Source organism: Thermothielavioides terrestris, chromosome 4 (assembly GCF_000226115.1).
Source record: "Thermothielavioides terrestris NRRL 8126 chromosome 4, complete sequence".
NCBI classification, from domain to species: domain Eukaryota; kingdom Fungi; phylum Ascomycota; class Sordariomycetes; order Sordariales; family Chaetomiaceae; genus Thermothielavioides; species Thermothielavioides terrestris.
The window spans coordinates 4,430,279-4,446,811 of record NC_016460.1 but is presented as its reverse complement, the minus strand read 5'-3'; the positions used below and the strand labels follow the sequence as shown (position 1 = coordinate 4,446,811).

Below are 16,533 nucleotides of genomic sequence, written 5' to 3'. Positions count from 1 at the left end.
AGGGGTAGCGTGGGATGGGGAGGGGGGAAGGGCTGGGCAGATAAGTAGTGTAGTACAATACAAATTCAGATGATCCTCACTCGCCGCTTCTCGTGGCAGACCATGGGAATGAAATAGTACCCTCCGTGCTCCTGCAGCGCGCATCTCCCGTCGGGGTACCAACGCAGGACCGTGGGGCCGGCAAGGAGGCTGCCGTCCTCAAGCGGGCGGACGGGGATCGGCGCACAGGAGAGGTCGACAAACCCGCCATGCACCGAACCCGTGGGAGAAGGGCCGGCCAGTGAGCACGCGGCGTCGACCACCACGGCGTAGGGCTTTGGTATAAGCTCTCCGGCCGTGTATAGCGTGGTGAACTAGACCTGGCTGTCGAGAACCCACGGGGCACCCGCTGATGGACGCCGTCTAGCTCGCCGCTGCCGTCTCCCTCGCCCCGGTATGTACCAGCACATGTTGAGGAGCAGCAAAACCCTCCACAGGCCGGTGAGGTACGCGTTGCGGTAGACGTAGGACATGTGGCCAGCCTCACTGTTGCGCTGCCCAATGTCGGTGCCCAAAGCAATACACACTCAGCTCGCCTGGTTTGACTACCTCACTCGTTGTTGGCAATCTCCGTCCAAACGACTCCCCGCCTGTAAATAGTGTAATTGGTGGGCAATCTTGCAGCCATCACAACATTCTAATGCGCCCCTTGCATTGATGTACCAATGCAGTGTGCTCCTGCGAAGTATCTAGGTAGGTAGCTGTGACTAAAACCTTTCTCCCTTTCCCATTCCCAGTCTAACACGGCAGGCAAAGAGGGATTACGCACAACGAGGACGGATGGACGCCATGCACTTTGAATTCGCCTCTTTGAGGCCTTAGCGGTCGCGTTGACTGACGATCAAATCGGCGCCGGGTGACAACCGCTCCATCCACACGAAGTCATCACAGCAACTCACCTCGCTTCCACTCCTCCCCTCTCCGTCTTCCTCCCTTCCACCTCCATGAAGGAGTCAGGACGGAAACCCATACTCAGTTGTGGATGGGTTGATTTGACTTATGTACCCAAAGTAATTCCTGAGATAACTATGCCAGTGGGAGACCCGCAACGGGACACAGCACCAACAGAGTCAACCACGCTCCCGGGCCTTGTGTAAGATATCGGCGGAAACAGACTCAAGAGGAATGGAGACCGAGACAGTCCCATCCCCAGACGGGGGTATCATCAACAGTACTAAGTAGATCCAGAAGTACACACCACCCGCCCGCCAGCGCCCCAAGGTGATTAACTACCCAGCATAGTACCCGCGCTAAATACACACAAAAGAAAAAAAAAGCCCGAGGGGGTCTTGATCACTGGCGTTTAACTTTGCCGAGCACATACAGAATTATCCCCACCGCAACGCCGCCAGCATCGCTGCTCAAGACCTAAGATAAAACAGACACAAGAAAACAGAGCCAAAAAAAAAAAAAAAGAGGTCAGAAAATCGCTCTCCCTATGCACCTGCACCAGCACTTTCAGCGCCTCACGCCAGGCCGCCGCGCGCCAAGGGGTATTTTGTACGGAATACAGAAGAGACAAGATCGCCCCCAGCCTCACTCCTCCCTTTCCCCTCCTTTTCAACCTGCTCAGAGTTTCCGGGACCCGGATCTCAAGAAGGGGCTGGCGCCGTCGAGACAGAAGTCTGGAAGGTCAACGACTGCATCGACGTCCCGCTCCGCCCCCTCTGATGATGAGGTTGATGTTGATGATAATAAGGGCCCTGTCCCTGTTCTTGCTGAGGAGCGGAGTACTCGAGCTCCAGCCCCTGGGCATAGCCCGGGGGCGGGCCGTGGTGTTGGTGGTGGTGGTGGTGCCTAAGCGACGACGAGGTGAGCAGGTGCAGGCCCTTGCACTGGCTGGCGACGCCCTGGCGGACGAGGTTGCTGATGGACTGCTCGCTGCCGTCGAAGACGCCAGAGGGGAAGAGCACGGAGCGCTCGCTGACCAGCTTGCTCTGGTCGAAGGCGCCGTGCTCGAGCAGCAGGACGGCGCAGCGCAGGTAGCGGGCCTCCATGTGGATGTCGGCGCGGACGTCGGTGCGCTGGATGGCGAACTTGACGAGCTGCAGCGGCGTGTTGCCGCAGTTGTTGAACACGTTGACGCCGGCGCCCTTGGCGCAGAGCAGCTGCACCGCCGGCACGAGGCCGAACTCGGCCGCGTAGTGCAGCGCCGTGTTGCCCTCGGTGTCGCGCTTCGCCAGGTAGCCCTCCATCTCGAACTCGGGCTGCTTCGACGCCGTCTCGAGCAGGCTCTCCAGCTTGCCCGCCAGGTCCTGGTCCGAAATGCCCCTGCCCGCGGCTGCGCGGCGGAGCAGCTTCATCAGCGGCGTCCGTCGCACGTTTTGGGCGTTGCTGTCGTTCGGGTCGATCGGGAGGCCGAGGTTAACGGGCTCGTTCGGGTGCACGGATATGGAGCTGTCGGAGCCGATCGTGGACGTGTCTGCGGTGGAGGGCGCCTTCCCCTCGGTGAACTCGGGGACGTAGCGGCGGATGAACTCGGCTTCGTCGCCAAAGACGCGGTGGAGCTTCGGCGCCGTCTTTTCGAGGTTCCGGCGGACGCTGTGCCATAGCCGCTCGCCGTTGGCCGACTTGTTGGCGACCAGGAACCGCGCGGTTCCGTGGCCGAGCTCCCGGAAGACGTAGTAGAGGGTCTCGATGGGGAACTCTCGCTTGGCGACGAGGTGGTGCAGGAAGGTATGCTTGTCAACGTCCCTCTGACAGAAATCGAAGCCTCGGGACCGGAGGCACCGGATGAGGTTGAGGAAGGACACAGGCCGCATGCGGGGGTTCTCTGGGGGGTCGAAAACGTGGAGGAAGGTCTCGCCGCGGTGGTTCACCATCTGTACATCGTCAACGTGCCGCAGGATCAGCAGCAGGAGAGACACGCGGGCGCCCCATCTCGCCGCCACGTGGAGTAAAGAGTTGCCGAACTTGTCCACCATGTTGGCCTCCTCGTCGGTGACGTGGAAATGGCGGAAGTCGGGGCCCTCGTCCTTTTGGGCGTCGATCGCCCTGGACAATCGTTCGTGCACGCAGCCGGGCGAGCCCTGGCCGACGTGGGCGGCACAACACATCTTGACCAGAGCGGCGTTGAGGTCCTCGGTCGTGGGATTGAGGGTGGAATACTTGGTCTTGAACAGGCCGATCGTCGGAGCGCCGCCGCCTTTGGTGGGTTTGCGGGGCTTCTCCTGCAGCGCAGCAAGGAACTCCTCGCGGCTCATCTTGCTGAGGGCCGTGTTCGCACCGGAGGAGTTCAGATTGACGCCCTTGGAGGAGGCGGAGGACGAGGAGCGGGCCAGGCTGGAGATGCCAGACGAGATGCTCGAGAGCACCGAGGCCCATGATCTTCGCTTGGCGGACTTGGTAGACGGCGAGGTCGAGGAAGCTCGGGACGGGGATTTGTCCCGGGGGAAGGTATCGGAAGGCGAGCCGGCGCTGATGGCCTGCGGCGTGGAACCGGGGGACTCGGACGGCTTGACCGTGGCCGGGCTGTCGCTGGCCGAGCTGTCCGTGCAGAAGACCGGCTGCTGATCCGCGTAGGGCTGGTCCATGGACATGCGGGTGACGGGCATGCCGCCTGCCTCGGCCGCGAAGAAGTTGTGCGGCCGCGTCGCCTCGAGTCGCCTTCGGAACTTCCGATTCCTAATCCTCCGTTCCGCCCGGACGGACCGCAGAAATCGCACGCGGATGAGCATTGTCGCGAGATCCCTTGGCCTCCAGTCGTCGATACGGCGGTCCGGGAGCAGGTTCTTTAGGTGTTTGTGCGAATTGCGCTGCCTGCGGCCCATCTCACGTCAATCAGCGGATACTGCGAGGGCACGTGGGAAGAAGATCAGAGGTGGGGGAAAGGGGGGGGGATGGGGGGCGACGGCATGCGCATGCGCACCTTGGATCAAACGAGCCATCCTTCGCTTTGAGGCGCTCGAGGATGCGCACGAGGGGCAATCGCTCGCTCTGGGTACAGACATAGAGCCGCAGGAGCTTTCTCTGCTTGCCCGGCGGCCACGGCTTCTCGCGTCTCCCCCGCCGGGGAGCAGGCGGTGACACAGCACTGCTAGTGCTGGACACGAGCTCCATCCGCCAATCTCGGGCGCCCCTGCAGGCGCGGGCACGAGTGCGGGCGCAGGCGCAGTCGCAGATGGGGAAGATAGCAACCCGCAGCGGTTCGGCTCGAACTCTTCGACTCGATACAACTCGACGGGGACAATATCAGAGAGCTACACTAGCTGCGAGCTTCGAAACGTGGCCGGCTCGTGGTGGGCGCGCGCGTACGCGAAACATTTGCTTTTGGGAGCGGGTCGGCCATTCAAGAGCGTCGGATTCTTAGTTTAACCAACTATCGGTCCAGCTGCCCTGCGCGGGGGCGTGGTGCGGGGGCGTGGTGCAAGTGCTGAAGGTCGTGGTCGTGATGGTGTCATGCCCGATGACATGGGGCGGCTGCGGATGACTGAGGCTTTCGGGAGCGGCAGACCGTTTTTTAAGAGGTCAGTCCGGCCAGCCCTGGAACCCCGGACACGGCAGCAGCTTTTGGCTGCTTTTTGGCTGCTTTGGCTGCTGCCGCTCGGCGTCCGCGTGGGGGACGGCTCGTCCTTCCCCAATTGGTTCTAGAAGGTATCAGCAGCCAATCGCTGGGCACCAGGCAGGCCTCTCCCAACTCGCGCAACCCCGGCACAATCCCCAGATCTGGGTCGCAATTTCTCCCCCTTTCTCCCCCGAGTCTGAGGTCTTGTGTCGGGCCGGGGAGGGGAGGCGCCACCCCGGACTGAGTGCCGGGTGCAGGCCGAGCCTCGAGGCGACGGTGAAGATTCGTCGCCATCCAAGCAGGCAGTCCATTGGATCGGGCCTGAGATGGTGCGGATGATCCGTAATACCTCGAGTTATCGGGGCTTGGTTCACGCACACAGTGTTATTTTCGGGGCTGGAAGTTTAACAATCAGCAAGTCTTCTTTTTTTTTCCTCTTTTTGCATCTGAACAATAACTGCTCGGGTCAGCGGGACAGGCCAGGAGCTCCCGCTCGAGCAGGGCCCTTCGAGGCGATCAACATATTGGAAACATCCAGAATCAATCCCCTGCCGGACCGCGAAGAAAAGCTGTTCCCAGCGGCCTGCTTGGGCTGCACGCTTCTGCATCCACGGACAACGGACGGTTGCATCGCGACTCTTGCATGGTGGCAGCAAAGGCGGGAAGGGATGGACGGCCGGGAGAACAGAGAATGATGCATCACCGCGGAATCAGGAACTCGGAGGGTGGCAGCCTGACAGCCCGGTCGTGGTTATAGAGGTCCCGCCAAGACTAATTTCGGAGGTTGCCGCTTACAAGTATTTACAATCGCCACGGGGTAAGCGGGGCCACGACGACTTAGAGCAACATCGACAATGCACGATCGCGAAGACTCGTAGCAACAACTTCACCGAACCTCAACCAAATCGAAAAAAAAGAAAACGAAGTTAACCTATACCCTAACCTTGACCCTTACCCTAACCTTAACCCGAATCCTAACCAGCGGGGGGCTAGCGCCGCCCCCCGTACCCCCGGCGAACTAACCTGTGGCTAACCCGTGGCGATAGTGCAAACCCCTTGGCGGTCTTGGCGGGGTACTGACGCTGTAAAAACATTGCCGACAATTGGCCGAAATTAGTCTTGGCGGGACCTCTATAACCTCCAGCGACAGCCCCGCGCTGGGGCAAGGATGAAGGCCAGGGTGGGTGCCAGGGTCCTGGCAGCTGCCGGCGAGGTGACCGTCCACTAGCAAGGGCGTAAGCCAATCAGGATCGGCGGATTGCATTCCTGCGCCCCACCGTCGCCCAAGCGCAATGCCGTTGGTGGTGCTGGTGGCTCCGAGGTCGCATTGGCAAGCCAGGCCCGTTTGGGACTTGGGCCAACAGCCGGCTCTCTCTGCAGCGTTTTCGCAATTCGGGTCTCTCAGCTCGTGAAGTTAACGTTATGCTCCTGAGTCCCGACTCCTAACTGCCAGCCGGAACGGAACCTGGCAAAACGCACACCCCGCAGGTCCCGCTGCGCGCCCGGGAAACGGCTGCGTCGGGGAAATTGTGGTGATGGCAGGATCAGCCTCCATTCTTCACTTCCCATTTCTTTCTTGATCGCTTCGGCACCCGTTCCGACGCCACTGCTGCAAGCTGGAATCGCTCCGATCGGCTGGGTGCGATCGCGCTGTGGGGACAGCTTACACGGACGCCGGCAGTGAGATGGTACGCGAGTTACACAGTACACGAGTGTACACTAGTGTACACAGAAGAATAAGCCACATGCTCGGGTTGAGCAGCTGCAGATCCAGGCGCAGATCTGAAGAAAGTCTTGTTGGGGACCGTGACTTGCTTACGGATCCATTCAGTCGCGTTCCACTTGATGGACGCCAGTCATCAGGTACCTGAGTCATGCTATGTTACGCTGCCTGGCTGAACAACACCGATGAAGAACCGCCGTGCCGTTAACTCCTCCAGTAAATTACACACAACCTCACAAGGTCCAGGTCAACAAGCCAACAACACCCGTCTTTGATGGGAGTAATGTCTGCTCTAGGCCCCCAACTCGCGCTCGGTCTTTGTTGGTCCTTCTGGAGGATTCAAGACCCTTCGTATCCATGCAACAAGGAGGGCAACGCAAGTCACGCTCCGAGTTGCCAGACAGTCCGTGGAAATTTACATACCTTATTCTAGTACTGTTAATGACTAACGGTCCCTCTCAATGCTAGTTCTCCTTCCGGGTGCTGTCTGGCGGGCTTTCTGATGTCATTGCGTTGATCACCGAGTCGTGTACCTGATAGCACCACGTTACGAGATCGAACGCCGCATCCCGAGCTGCCGTTGAGGCGGTATGTTCCCCGGGGCTGGCAGCGGCGGCGATGATGGTCTTGATGTCGCCGCGGCTTCGGGGTTTGAGTCCAAAGGAGTAACCACTTGGCCGCCCTTTGCGCCCAGAGCCGGTCGGGATCATCAATTGGGTTGGCCAGTTGGGGGCCATGGTTCGAGAGAAGGCGCCTTGTTTTTTTAGTGATTGTTTCGCTGCCGCCTGAATGTGACCGGCCGCGCTGTGTCGCCTCCCAGACATACAAGCCCAGGTACGGAATCTCGAGCTCGAAAGACATAATGACCTGGTAACTGATAGGTTACTATGTAGGCGCATTTTCCGCCCATCATCCGTATACGATGGTTGACTACCTCCCTCGGGGCCATGGCGAAGACAAATGATTCAGTCTGCGATGATAAGTGCGCTGGCGAGAAAGGTATCCAGCACTATTTGTCCAACAGAGCATCTCAGCTCGCCCCGGGCGTGTCTACCACCTACCCCTGAATCCCGCGCTGCGCGTACTGCCACACATCCTTCTCGCTGGCAAGCAGACCCAGCAGGTAGCGCTCCCAGTATCCCACCAGCGGCTCCTCGGGCAGCGCCAGCACCTGCGGCACACGGTCCTGGCCCTCCCCCTCGACGGGCCCCTCCCACACCCACCGCCACCTGTGGTCCTCTTCCCCCACCGGATACATCGCTTCGGCAGGGTACTCGGGCCTGTCGCCCATCAGCGCGTTCCGCCTCAGCTCCGGCGGCCCTTCCCGCCTGACCCGCCAGACCTCCTCCTCCTCCTGCTGCTCGCTCAGCGCAAGCCCCCTCTCCAACCTCCACCGCCCGCTCCCGTTCCCGCCGTCGTCGTCCGCACCCCCATCCCCATCCCCATGATCCCCAGGGGACCCCCTGAGCGCCTCACAGGCCCACACGGAATTGTCGTCCGCCCCGAGCCCGCGGCAGGCGAGCCGCACGCGCACGGCGCTGTGCACGCGCTCGTTCGTCGCCAGCAGCGGCTCGGCCGTGTCCTCGTTGGTCGTCTCGTCCACGCGCAGCGCGCGCCCGGGCCGCCGCACCGTCGTGCCCGCCAGCGTCGTCAGCCCCGCCGGCGGCGAGCGGATCGCGCCCAGCCCCCACGGCCGCGCGCCCTGGCTGAGCAGGACTTGTTTCGCGAGCGCCGGCCGGCCGGCGGTGCTGGGGTCCGGCGGGTGCGGCGCGGAGCAGTGGCCTTGCGAGCGCAGCGTGCAGTCTGCTAGGTCGCGCGCGGGCGGGGAGGGGTGGGGTGGGCTGCGTGGTGGCGTGTACAGCGCCGGGAGGGCCCAGGGGAGCGGGCCGGCTGTTGTTGCTGAGGAGGAAAAGGTGGTGGAGGACCGGGGAGAGCGTTTGTTCTTACTGCTGCTGCTGCCGCTGTGGAGGAGCTTGCTGAGGCTGCGCTTGAGGGAGGATAGGTTGGGCAGGGACGGGAGGAAGGAAGAGGGGGACCCGGGGCGGCCGGGCGCGTAGGGGAATGGGTGTGCGGCGGAGAAGCAGAGCGACTCGTGGAAGATGGCGGTCAGGCGGGCAAAGTTGAACTCGACGCCCACCGTCGAGAGCTGGTCGCACATCCCTGGGCCACCGGTGGTCAGCAAGCGCCGAGTGCCCTATCTCATGAGGGTCGAGGGGGCTTCAAACGACAAGGGGACATACAGGCCAGGGTGATGTCGGACATCTGCTGGTCGTACCAGCCGCCGCCCACGTTGCCGTGGTTGCCCGGGAACCAGACCTGCTTCAGCTTGGTGGTGCTCCCCGGCATGCGCTCCCACAGCGACGGCCGGAAGGCGTAGCGCGGCTCGTCGAGGGCGAGCGCCTGGAAGGCGTATTCGACCTTGTTCGAGATCTGGGTGTTGGTGAATCTCCACGTGCACCCCCCACCCCCACCTCCTCGCCGTGTTAGCTGGTCCTGGGGCTGCACATCTCAGGGACGGAGTGGATGGGGGGAAACTCATTGGTCGGCGGATCCGCGGATGCCTATCACGGGCGCGGGCGGGATGCCCAGCGTGCCCACCGTGTCCCAGACGGCGACCGCCTTGATCTTGATCTCGGTCACGCCGTCGCGGTACGTGTCCCGCGCGTACTTTCTCTGGACGGCGAGCTGTTCAGCACGGGCGCCTCATGTCTGCATCCGGGACTGCCCCGGGCGGATGCATACCTCCCTAAGGCCCAGCTTGTATTTGAGCATGCGCGCCGCGGCCCACTCGATCTTGGCCTGCCCGTGCGAGCCGTCGTAGTCGGGCAGCCCGGGGATGAGAAACTCGTCGGGGTGCCGACTGGAACTGCCCATGTTCTCGTAGTCCTCAAAGATGGTGTGGAAGTGGTCCAGGCCCTGGGGGGTCAGCAGGCCAACCGAGGCAATCATGTCGGCCACTGAGCGGGCAGTGAAGGCGCCGCGGGAGAAGCCAATCAGCACGATGTCATCCCCGTCGACGTAGTTCATGCAGATGAAGGTGTACACCTCGGATATGTCCTGGGCCTGTCAGACGCCAAGCGGTGCAATTGCGGTACATGCAGGGGGGCGGAGACCACGCACTCGGTCCAGGCCCATGCCGAACGCACCGCCGGTGAAATGGTCCAGGGCGTTGGCGGTGCCGACGCCGGGGAAGTAGTGGATGATCTGGTGGGTGCCATCGGAGCAGGTCCGGCAGAAGGCGCGGGAAATCCTAGTCACATTGGAAGGTGGATCATTGCTGGGATGCGTCAGTGGAAGTTGTCAACCAGCAATTACAAGAATTCCTCTCATCACGAACCCGTTTTCGCCCAGCGAGTCCATCCAGGTGCCATCGCAGCACACAATGATCCTCTTGGGCGGCCCGCCGTGCGTGACGGACGGCTGTCCGGGTTCCAAGGGCGTCGCCATCGAGGGTCAGTCATGCTGAGATCTCCTAATGACCCCACAAGACAAGACAGAGGTTCGGGAGTGCTGCGCCTTAAAAGCGGGTGGCGCTGACTACCAGGGGGGCTCATGACCGCCGTCTGCACGTGGTTGGCGTCAAATGCGGCGCCAACACCCTCTCGGATATCCGCCGCCAAGGGCTGACTCCCGAGGGTTGAGGCTGGGACCCATCGGCGCTGCAAAGTCCATCAGGACACATAAGCACGCAGTAGTGTGGTTTGTGGGTAGCACTAGAGGCAAATCGGGCTAAGACATGGCCTTCAGCTGCGGACGATCTACTGTGCAGTAGCCAAGCGCACGTCTTCCAAGAGAATGCCATCGTGGTCGCTGTGGACTCGTGAAGTTGCTTCGTGAAGTGTTGTTGAAGGTACGCAGGAGCTACTGAGTACCGGGACATCGGATGGCATGCGATGGCCAATTGAATGAGGCGCCGGGGTCAGGTTGGTTGCATGCCTCCGGAATAATGCAGGAAAAGTCATTGAACCATGGCTGGTTGAGCCCTGCCGCGGGAGAGCCCTTGAGACCGCTTTCACCGGTCCCCTGTCGAGACACACGCAGCCAACAACACACGGTTGGCTCTGCGTCAACACAATTCCATCCGAATCACGGGCATTCAAGATTTCGCCGCCCAGGGTTCTGCCATGTTAAAACCAGGTTTCACCAGCTCGCATCTTCAAGGAGAGACTAAGCTCGTTTGCCGTGACTTCTCCCCTCCAGTCGGACCGGAAGAAAGCGTGCTAATTTTCTGTAACCGATCTCGCTTTCAATTCCCTCTCGACACAGGGGTTGCAAACTTAAAAACTCCACGGTTTTGCGACCGAATAATGTAACTGTTGGGATGGGGTGGCAATCTCGCTGATCCCCGCCGTCCCCTTCACCGGCCCTTCTCCTTCTCACCGACCACCGCTCTTCCCGACTGCCCACCCCTCACTCCAGCGGCGGCGTGTCGTTGAACTCGTCAAGCAGGCCCGGCGGCACGCGGATGCCCGCGATGCCGACCTCGTCGATCCAGCCCCTGATCTCGCGCTCCTCGGCCTCGCTGACGGTGACCCGCGCCGCGCCGACGTTCTCCTCCAGGTACTTGACATTCTTGGTGCCCGGGATCGGCACCACGTCGGGCCCCTGCGCCATCAGCCACGCGATGGTCAGCTGGCCCGGCGTGCACCCTTTGCGGGCGGCCATCTGGCGGAAGCGGTCGACGAGGACGAGGTTCTTGGCGAAGTTGTCGCGGCTGAAGCGCGGGTACAGCCGGCGCAGGTCGCCCGGCTCGAAGTCGTCGGGCGAGCGGAGCCGGCCCGTCATGATGCCGCGCCCGAGCGGCGCGTACGCGAACACGGTCACGCCCAGCTCGCGGCACGCGCCCAGCACGTGGTCCGTCTCGGGCCCCTCGATGTCCAGCGCCCACGGCGAGTACTCGACCTGGTAGGCGGCCACGGGCGCCACCGCGCAGGCGCGCCGCAGCGTCGCCGCCGAGCAGGCCGAGATGCCGATGTGCTTGATCTTGCCCTCTCTGTGCAAACGAGCCGCGATGCAGCGATGTTAGTCCACAGCTAGGGCCGTGGGGTGGGATTCGAAATGAACCGAGGCGGAAAAGCGCAATAGGAGCAAAAAAAGAAACGCACTGCTGCAGCTTGACCAGCTCGTGCATGGTCTTCTCGACGGGCGTCTTGCCGTCCACGCGGTGGATGTAGTAGAGGTCGATGCGGTCGACGCCGAGGCGGCGCAGGCTGGCCTCGCACTGCCGGCGGCAGTTCTCGGGCGAGCTGTCGACGAGCAGGCCCGGCGTGCCGTCCTCGCGCACGCCCGGGCGCAGGCCGAACTTGGTGGCCAGGAAGATGTCGGCGCGGCGGTCCGGGTGGCGGGCGAACCACTTGCCCACCAGGTCCTCGTTGTCGCCGTACATGTCCCCCGAGTCCCAGTTGGTGCAGCCCAGCTCCCACGCCCGGTCGAGAACCCGGAGCCGGTCCTCGTCGGAGCTGCCTTGCCGAGTCAGCGGCATGAAACAAACGTGCGGAGACCGGGGCAAATGCGCTGTCGGCAACTTACCCGACGGTGCCGTAGGCCGTGCTCAGTCCCATCAGCCCGAAGCCGATGGCCGTGATCTCGGGACCATCCTTGCCGAGCCTGCGGGTTGGGAGCTGCACGGGGGGCGCCATGTTGGCTTTTGACTCAGTAGGCGGGTATGCTGTGTTTTGTCGATTGCCGGTATTCACATGATGCACGGCGTAAAAGAAGTTGCGCCGCTGCAGGCATTTTTATAAGTCCAGGTGCCGCGTTGGAAGGGGGAGGGGGTCGGCCGGCTAAGTATTTCCCGGCGCGGCCCGCCGTGCTGCATCCGCCCCTGGCTTCGCCGGACCGTCCCCTGCGATTCGGCAGAAAGACGCTTCGGAGTCCGGCTTGTTCTGCCTGAGCCTGCGGTCGGTATCATTTTCTTGGAGCCATGAGCCATGACAAACAGGTCCCAATTGGGGTATGTTCGCCACCTAATGCCTGCGTTCTGGTCCCCGCGGCCGGGACATTAATGACAGATGCCTGCCTACCTGCATTCATGCATCGAGGCTTGACTGCGTCCTTAGCAGCAAGTCACAAACCGGTAGAGGACGGACGAACGGTTGGTTCACATTCGCCTCCGGCATTCGGGGACGGCAGCATCCCTCCTCGCCCCGACATGCCCGGCGGGCGCTCAACGATCTAGCTCGCGGACCCTTGCGGAAGATACGATCTGATGGTGCTTACTGCTCCTGATCTGTCGTTCGGCAAGGGTGCACTATTCGTGCTCCATCCTGATGATAATACAGCTCTGTGGATCGAGGGTTGTCCGTGGTCAACGGCTACGTATCGCTGTAAGAAGCTGCGGGCCACGCCCTCCACTTCGTCAGCCGGGGAAAGCCCTACCGCGGCCGAAAGGGGGCCCGGCAGGGCAGGTTGTGGAGCTCCACCGACGGCGGTGATCGCAGAGAACGTCGCAGGTGACAGCAGCGCAGGCCTTGTCGGGTGACCGGCTTAAAGACCTGACCTCGCGGGTCTTGCTTGGCCCGTATCTTCCCATACGCCGGCTCATCCTCCTCAGCTGCCTCCCTTGGCGGCCTCCTCCTTCTGCAGCAGCTTGCGCGCCCGGTCCGCCGCGATATCGCACATGGCCTGCCCAGCGACAGCCACGTTAGCAAAAAGTTTCCCAAGCCCCGGCGGGCGTGTGAGAGAGAAAATAATAGAAGAAAACAAGGAAACGAAGTGAAGAACCCACTTGAATGATCTCCCTCTCCTCCGCCCTCACATCCCCCCTCTCCATCCTCCTCCGCATATCCGCCACCACCTCCGCCCTCCCGCGCCCATTCACCCACACGACATAGCGCAGCCCCGGAAAGCGGGCCTCATACGCCGCATTCAGCCTCGCCAGTTCCGCCGCCGCGGCGCCCTCCCCGTCGGCCCCGTCCCGCAGATGCCGCTGCTCCTCGCGGCTGAGCGCGCTCATGGTGGTCCCCGCCCCCGCCGCTGCGTCCTCCGTTTTGGTTTTCCCGCCGTGGCTGCGCTCGCCCAGGCGCGGGTGGCTGCCCAGGATGGCGTACAGATCCGCCTTTGCCTTCTTCGCCTTTGCCTGTGCGCTGTTCTTAAGCTGGTCGCCGTCGTCGTCCCCCGCCTCCGTCTTCAGCTGCCCGGTTGTGTCTGTGTCTGCGTCTGTACCCGTGGGTATGTCTGCATCTGCATCTGCGTCCGCGTCGGCGGCGGAAGCAGCAGTATCGGCGAGCGCGAGCAGCTGTGTGCGCACGGCGGCGATTAGGTCCGGGTAGGACGCGAAGGCGGCGGCGCGCAGGGTCGGGAGGGCGAGGGCGTGCAGCGCCGGGGAGGGCTCGAAGAGCAGATCGAGGGCGGCGGTCTGTGCGGCGGTCGGGAGGGTCGGGAGCGCCGAGATGGGCGGGAGAGAGAGCGCTGCTGCTGCTGCTGGGCTGGCGGGGGAGGCGTCGGCGGTTGCCATGGTTTGCGGCGTTGTCGGGGGCGTTTAGCAGCCAAGTGTGCGCTACTTCTTTTTTATTTTTATTTCTTTTTCTCTTTCCTCGAAGACGAGCCTTGGGAAACAGAGGATCGTCAGCGGCCGGCAAAACGTAGGTTCTGAGGTTAAACGCAGAGAGATAGAGATGATAACTGCGGGCAAGAGACGCAGAGCTCTTGTGAGGTTATCCCTGATTGAAGCTTAGTCTGGCGGGGTGCCTGCATGCCCCACCCGCAGGTCGCTGTCCTGTCCCGCTGCAGTGGAGCGGCGCAGTGGATGGATGTCGGCCGGTGCCGGGCGGGCCCCGCAACTGCAGGCCGTGGTCTCGTGTGCTGTCCCTGAACTGCGGGGGACTCGACACGCACCAAGGGACAGAGCATGTGGACGCCGATCCCATTCCCTGAACGCCACGGCCGTGATATCTCCATTGACGGATGCCCGCACAAAGACCGCTGCTATTCCCTCTCAGCCTGTGCGTCTCTCGACTTTTACAATGGTCTGCAAGACAGCAGATCGATGTCCCCGTCATGCCGGGGACTGGGATTCTGAGACCAGACAGTTGAGTTCACGAACAAACAAGAATTTTGCCTCGCCATACAGAACAAACACACATGACCTCCCAAACGATGCTTGCTTGCAGAAATTAGTATGCCGTTCCCGCCAGCAACAGCGCCACGCTATACCCAAAACTCCTTGCTTGAAGTAGAAGATGCCTCCCTTCCCCAAGCGAGCCCAATGACCTTGATACCACCCAGCCGAAGCAAAGTTCCCATCCCTTCCCAGCACCCAAACAAACAGATTATGACCGCCCAGTCCAGACCAGCCCTCAGCACCGTATAGTCCACGGAATCCCATCCAAATCATCCATATAATCCTCGAAATGCTCTCCATCCCCACCTGCACCACTCCTAGCAGAAGCCCCCTCCTCATCGGAATCATCCCCCCCGCCGCGGCCCCCGCCGCCGCCAAAAATGACACTGAAATCAGCGTACACCTCCTCCGGCTCGTCCTCGTACCGGCTCTCGTGCTCCGACGTCGGGAACGCCACGTACCCTGCCTCGTCGGCGCCGTCGAGCAGGTCGTCTACTACCTCCTCGAGCGGCACCAGCGGGCGTGTGACGCGCAGTTCCGGGGAGCGCAGTGGGCGGAGGCGCGGGCTCGGGATGCGCAGGCATGTTGTTGTTGTTGTTGTCGTTGTTGTTGCTGTTGTTGTGGTTGTGGTGGTGGTGCTGCTGCTGCTGGTGCTGGTGCTGGTAGCGGGGTATGGGACGCTTGTTGCTGCTGCTGCTGCTGCTGCTGCTGCTGCTGCTGCTGCTGCTGTTGTTGTTGTTGTTGTTGCGAGTGTTGGTATTGGTGTTGGTGTTGGGGTTGTTGTTGGGAAGGTCGGGGCCGCTCGTACGTGGAGAAGGCCCGGTCGAGCACCGGACGCTCCTCCTCCTCCCCCTCCTCCTGCTGCTGCTGCTCCTGCTGTTGTGGGTAGGACCAAGTGTGGCGGCCTGGGGCTTTGCACGGCGCTGGGGCCGTGGCTCGACGAGTAGACGAGGTATCGCCCGCCGAGCGACGCCGTCGTCGTCCCGTGCTGCCCCCCCTGTTGGAACACGGCGGCTTTGACCGCGAGATCGGCAGCATACACGTGGCCCCGCTCCGCCGCCTCGGCGCAGACCCGCGATCGCAGCCGGTTGATCACGGCGGCGCGCCGCAGCCAGGTGGACGGGCTGGGCTGCTGCTGCGACGGGGCCGGCGAGTGTACCGCCACGGCGCTGTTGAGCCGCCGCGCCGACATGATGGCCGCCAGTTTGAGGAAGCGCGTCTCTCCCGTCGCGACGGCCTCCCGGTTGAGAATGTGCGTGGCCGGAAGCGAGAACGGCTGCGAGAGGCGCGACGTGACGAGGTTGCGAAGCAGACGCCGCTTTTTGCATCCCAGCGAGGCCGTGTTGTGCCCGTCGACATCCGTGTCCGGGCGTCGACGTTTGAGGCATGGCTTGGGGCGTTCATGTGGTGCTGGCCGGAGCGGGAAAGTCACCACATCCGCGCCGGAGGGGACGATTCGGGTGAACGCCAGTGACGGGTCCAGCGTGCGCGGGAAGAGGGGGCGGGAAGTCTTGCTGGGACCGGCCGCCGGAGCAGGAGCAGCCGGAGACCCCGGGCTAGAGGAGCCCGACCTCGGCACCTTCGGCAGCGGGCGCGTCGCTTCCGCACGAGCGGGGCCGGTGCGGTCAGTTATGCTTGCCTGAGAGATCTCGCGCAGCGTGTCGGCGAGCCCCGGGATCGCTGCTGTCTGAAGCAAGGCCGCCTCGAGCTCGGCACGCGGGTCTTCTTGATGTCGAATATCCCCAAAGCGCCATGGACCGTACTGCTCCAGGCTCTGGCTGATGGGCTCGAGCTGGAGGCCCATGTCGGCTGGTATATGGCGGTAACTCTGGGGCGGCTGACTAACCGCGCATGTTCAACCCACTTCGGAGGTCATTGGGGGAATACGGCGGGATAGCGCCAAGGTGAAAGGGCCAAAAGCAGGCGAGGGGGCCTCTCAAGTCATGGGGAGCCAGGAGCATAGCAGGCCAGGGCCTGGACCGGCGACCGGGGTGCTGGCGAGTAAGGATAAGGACAACGAGCAGCCAAATGGGGACAGCGTCCTGGTGTTCCCTGCGAGGCGCTGCAACAGCTCTTCTTCCCGGCCGTGGAGAGAAAGAGTGTGTGTGCGTGTGTGTGCGTGCGTTCGTGCGTTCGTGCGTGTGGGCGTGTGATAGAGAGAGGCTTGGTTACCCCCGTCTCTAGATTCGGCAGTAAGCGCGGGGG

At 62.5% G+C, this 16,533-nt stretch overlaps 6 protein-coding genes across 6 annotated transcripts; all 6 read right to left on the bottom strand.

Moving 5' to 3' along the window:
- Positions 1-65: 65 nt before the first annotated feature.
- Positions 66-512, bottom strand: THITE_2131320 (uncharacterized protein; the record flags this gene model as incomplete). The annotated part of the gene is made up of 2 exons (XM_003656028.1): positions 66-326; positions 360-512. The coding sequence occupies 2 exons, from the start codon at positions 510-512 to the stop codon at positions 66-68; spliced, it is 414 nt and encodes a 137-aa protein (XP_003656076.1).
- A 269-nt stretch (positions 513-781) lies between these two features.
- THITE_2120462 (uncharacterized protein) lies at positions 782-4,223 on the bottom strand. Its single transcript, XM_003656027.1, has 2 exons — positions 3,908-4,223; positions 782-3,798 (listed from the first exon to the last, which is right to left on the bottom strand). The coding sequence occupies exons 1-2, from the start codon at positions 4,096-4,098 to the stop codon at positions 1,632-1,634; spliced, it is 2,358 nt and encodes a 785-aa protein (XP_003656075.1). The 5' UTR covers positions 4,099-4,223; the 3' UTR covers positions 782-1,631.
- Positions 4,224-7,323: 3,100 nt separating this feature from the next.
- Positions 7,324-9,713, bottom strand: THITE_2053906 (uncharacterized protein; the record flags this gene model as incomplete). The annotated part of the gene is made up of 8 exons (XM_003656026.1): positions 7,324-7,630; positions 7,727-8,069; positions 8,214-8,426; positions 8,507-8,696; positions 8,835-8,939; positions 9,009-9,323; positions 9,387-9,543; positions 9,604-9,713. The coding sequence occupies 8 exons, from the start codon at positions 9,711-9,713 to the stop codon at positions 7,324-7,326; spliced, it is 1,740 nt and encodes a 579-aa protein (XP_003656074.1).
- Positions 9,714-10,627: 914 nt separating this feature from the next.
- THITE_2120457 (uncharacterized protein) lies at positions 10,628-12,189 on the bottom strand. The gene is made up of 3 exons (XM_003656025.1): positions 11,796-12,189; positions 11,372-11,725; positions 10,628-11,259 (listed from the first exon to the last, which is right to left on the bottom strand). Exons 1-3 carry the CDS (start codon positions 11,903-11,905, stop codon positions 10,677-10,679), a joined length of 1,047 nt encoding a protein of 348 aa, XP_003656073.1. The 5' UTR covers positions 11,906-12,189; the 3' UTR covers positions 10,628-10,676.
- Positions 12,190-12,534: 345 nt separating this feature from the next.
- Positions 12,535-13,722, bottom strand: THITE_2080925 (uncharacterized protein; the record flags this gene model as incomplete). The annotated part of the gene is made up of 3 exons (XM_003656024.1): positions 12,535-12,890; positions 12,994-13,386; positions 13,516-13,722. The coding sequence occupies 3 exons, from the start codon at positions 13,720-13,722 to the stop codon at positions 12,816-12,818; spliced, it is 675 nt and encodes a 224-aa protein (XP_003656072.1). The 3' UTR covers positions 12,535-12,815.
- Positions 13,723-14,503: 781 nt separating this feature from the next.
- On the bottom strand, positions 14,504-16,244 carry THITE_2120452 (uncharacterized protein). Its single transcript, XM_003656023.1, has one exon. It carries the CDS (start codon positions 16,130-16,132, stop codon positions 14,564-14,566), a length of 1,569 nt encoding a protein of 522 aa, XP_003656071.1. The 5' UTR covers positions 16,133-16,244; the 3' UTR covers positions 14,504-14,563.
- Between the last annotated feature and the right edge of the window lie 289 nt (positions 16,245-16,533).

Bases quoted from the DNA above. Each gene is read 5' to 3' on its own strand.
- THITE_2120462 (XM_003656027.1), bottom strand. From the start codon at position 4,098: ATGGAGCTCGTGTCCAGCACTAGCAGTGCTGTGTCACCGCCTGCTCCC. The intron at 3,799-3,907 runs GTGCGCATGCGC...GATGGGCCGCAG, and splicing joins GATGGCTCGTTTGATCCAAG to GCAGCGCAATTCGCACAAAC.
- THITE_2120457 (XM_003656025.1), bottom strand. From the start codon at position 11,905: ATGGCGCCCCCCGTGCAGCTCCCAACCCGCAGGCTCGGCAAGGATGGT. The intron at 11,726-11,795 runs GTAAGTTGCCGA...TCGGCAAGGCAG, and splicing joins ACGGCCTACGGCACCGTCGG to CTCCGACGAGGACCGGCTCC. The intron at 11,260-11,371 runs GTGCGTTTCTTT...TCGTTTGCACAG, and splicing joins GAGCTGGTCAAGCTGCAGCA to AGAGGGCAAGATCAAGCACA.
- THITE_2120452 (XM_003656023.1), bottom strand. From the start codon at position 16,132: ATGGGCCTCCAGCTCGAGCCCATCAGCCAGAGCCTGGAGCAGTACGGT.